This window comes from Palaemon carinicauda, chromosome 30 (genome assembly GCF_036898095.1).
Source record: "Palaemon carinicauda isolate YSFRI2023 chromosome 30, ASM3689809v2, whole genome shotgun sequence".
In the NCBI taxonomy this organism is placed as follows: Eukaryota; Metazoa; Arthropoda; class Malacostraca; order Decapoda; family Palaemonidae; genus Palaemon; species Palaemon carinicauda.
Genome location: NC_090754.1, coordinates 46,847,952 through 46,850,613, shown reverse-complemented (window position 1 = coordinate 46,850,613; position 2,662 = coordinate 46,847,952). Strand labels below are relative to the sequence as shown.

The following is a 2,662-nucleotide window of genomic DNA, read 5'->3' as shown; positions in this document are numbered from 1 at the left end:
TAAATTCTGAAAAAAAAACATGATGATCTAGCAACTTTCAACTTAGAAATGTGTTTTATGTTTAACCCAGTACAACAGAATATATATTAGTCTTCTCGAGAGCAGCAGTCAGGCAGATTTCAAGAATGTTCACGGTGACGCGGTGTATTGTAGGCATTATTAAAAGGTCTGCTACGTCCCTTCGTCTTCATTCATGTGCACCCCTTTTTAGCCCTCTACTGTAACTCCATGTCGTCTTACTTTCTTTACTTCGCCCTGAATGTCATTCCATCCATCCATCCAGATCATTAAAAAAGAAGGCTGAAGCTTCAGACTCGTTATGACCATTGGACTTGGTACCAGAACAGGTTTCAGGCAGTTTTTGATTAAACTGGTTACATTGCAGCTCGGTGCCCTTCAGATATCCACATATGCAATCGGTGCCCTTCTGGAATCCACACATGAAATCAGTGCCCTTCAGAAATCCACATATGCAGTTAATGCCCTTCAGAAATCCACATAGGCAATCCATGTCTTTCAGAATCCCCATATGCAGTCTGTGCCCTTCCGAAGTCCACATATGCAATCATGTCCTTCAGAAATCCATATATGCAATCGGTGACCAGAAATCCACATATGCAATCAGTGCCCTTCAGAAATCCACACATGCAATCAGTGCACCTTCAGAAATCCACATATGCAATCAGTGCCCTTCAGAAATCCACACATGCAATCAGTGCCCTTCAGAAATCCACACATGCAATCAGTGCACCTTCAGAAATCCACACATGCAATCACTGCCCTTCAGAAATCCACACATGCAATCAGTGCACCTTCAGAAATCCACACATGCAATCAGTGCACCTTCAGAAATCCACACATGCAATCACTGCCCTTCAGAAATCCACACATGCAATCAGTGCACCTTCAGAAATCCACACATGCAATCACTGCCCTTCAGAAATCCACACATGCAATCAGTGCACCTTCAGAAATCCACATATGCAATCAGTGCCCTTCAGAAATCCACACATGCAATCAGTGCCCTTCAGAAATCCACACATGCAATCAGTGCACCTTCAGAAATCCACACATGCAATCACTGCCCTTCAGAAATCCACACATGCAATCAGTGCACCTTCAGAAATCCACACATGCAATCACTGCCCTTCAGAAATCCACACATGCAATCAGTGCACCTTCAGAAATCCACACATGCAATCAGTGCCCTTCAGAAATCCACACATGCAATCAGTGCACCTTCAGAAATCCACACATGCAATCAGTGCCCTTCAGAAATCCACACATGCAATCAGTGCACCTTCAGAAATCCACACATGCAATCAGTGCACTTCAGAAATCCACACATACAATCAGTGCACCTTCAGAAATCCACATATACAATCAGTGCACCTTCAGAAATCCACACATGCAATCACTGCCCTTCAGAAATCCACACATACAATCAGTGCACCTTCAGAAATCCACACATGCAATCAGTGCCCTTCAGAAATCCACACATGCAATCAGTGCACCTTCAGAAATCCACACATGCAATCAGTGCCCTTCAGAAATCCACACATACAATCAGTGCACCTTCAGAAATCCACACATGCAATCAGTGCACCTTCAGAAATCCACACATGCAATCAGTGCACCTTCAGAAATCCACACATGCAATCAGTGCACCTTCAGAAATCCATATATGCAATCTGTGCCCTTCAAAAATCCACGTATGCAATCAGTACCCATAAGCAATCGGGTCCCTTCAAAAATTCACGTATGCAATCAGTGCCCTTCAAAAATCCACGTATGCAATCAGTACCCATAAGCAATCGGGGCCCTTCAAAAAATCCACGTATGCAATCAGTGCCCTTCATAAATCTATATAACCAGTCAGTGCCCTTCAGAAATCCCATAAATCCACACTTGCATAGGGATTTAATTAAGAGGGGATTTTAACCCCTTTGTTTTACCTCCCCCTTTTAATAGGTTGAAAACTCCCGGCAACAGCAAATTTTACATAATAAGAGGGCAGAGTTTAGGACTTTTAGGCGTAAACATCCGGATTATATCCAGGCGATCAACATTTTTGAAGCAGATTTTTTACATCAGTGTTTTGTCACGTCAATATTTATGTGAAGGAAATCTCTAAAGTGCACCCGAGACGAGCAAAATTATATTCATACAATGATAAGCAATAAACACGCATGCATTCTTTTCTTTCGTTGTGGTGGCCGATGTTTGTAACGTCCCTGATTGGTGAACGCCAGACTTTGGTTCGAGTCCCACTCAAACTCGTTACTTCCTTTGATGGCTGCAACCTCACCATCCTTTTGAGCTAAGGATGGGGGGTTGGGGGGAGACTATAGGTCTATGTGCCTAGTCGTCAGCATCCATTGCTTGATCCTCCTTGGTCCTAGCCTGGGTGGAGAGGGAGCATAGGTGCTGATTATGTGTATATATGGTCAGTCTCTGGGGCATTGTCCTGCTTGATAGGGCAATGCCACTGTCCCTTGTCTCTGCCATTCATGGGTGACCTTTATGCCTATAAATCAGTGGGGTTCGTGACAAACCCTCCCATTGTATTTTTGGTTTTCCGGAAATTAGATGTATCTAAAGGTTTAAAGGCCGCTCATGAATGGCAGAGGCAAGGGACAGTGACATTGCCCTAGAGACTGAC

General features: G+C 43.8%; 1 protein-coding gene across 1 annotated transcript; it reads left to right on the top strand.

Moving 5' to 3' along the window:
• The first annotated feature begins 736 nt into the window (after positions 1-736).
• LOC137623511 (uncharacterized) lies at positions 737-1,810 on the top strand. The gene has a single exon (XM_068354343.1). It carries the CDS (start codon positions 737-739, stop codon positions 1,808-1,810), a length of 1,074 nt encoding a protein of 357 aa, XP_068210444.1.
• Positions 1,811-2,662: the final 852 nt, after the last annotated feature.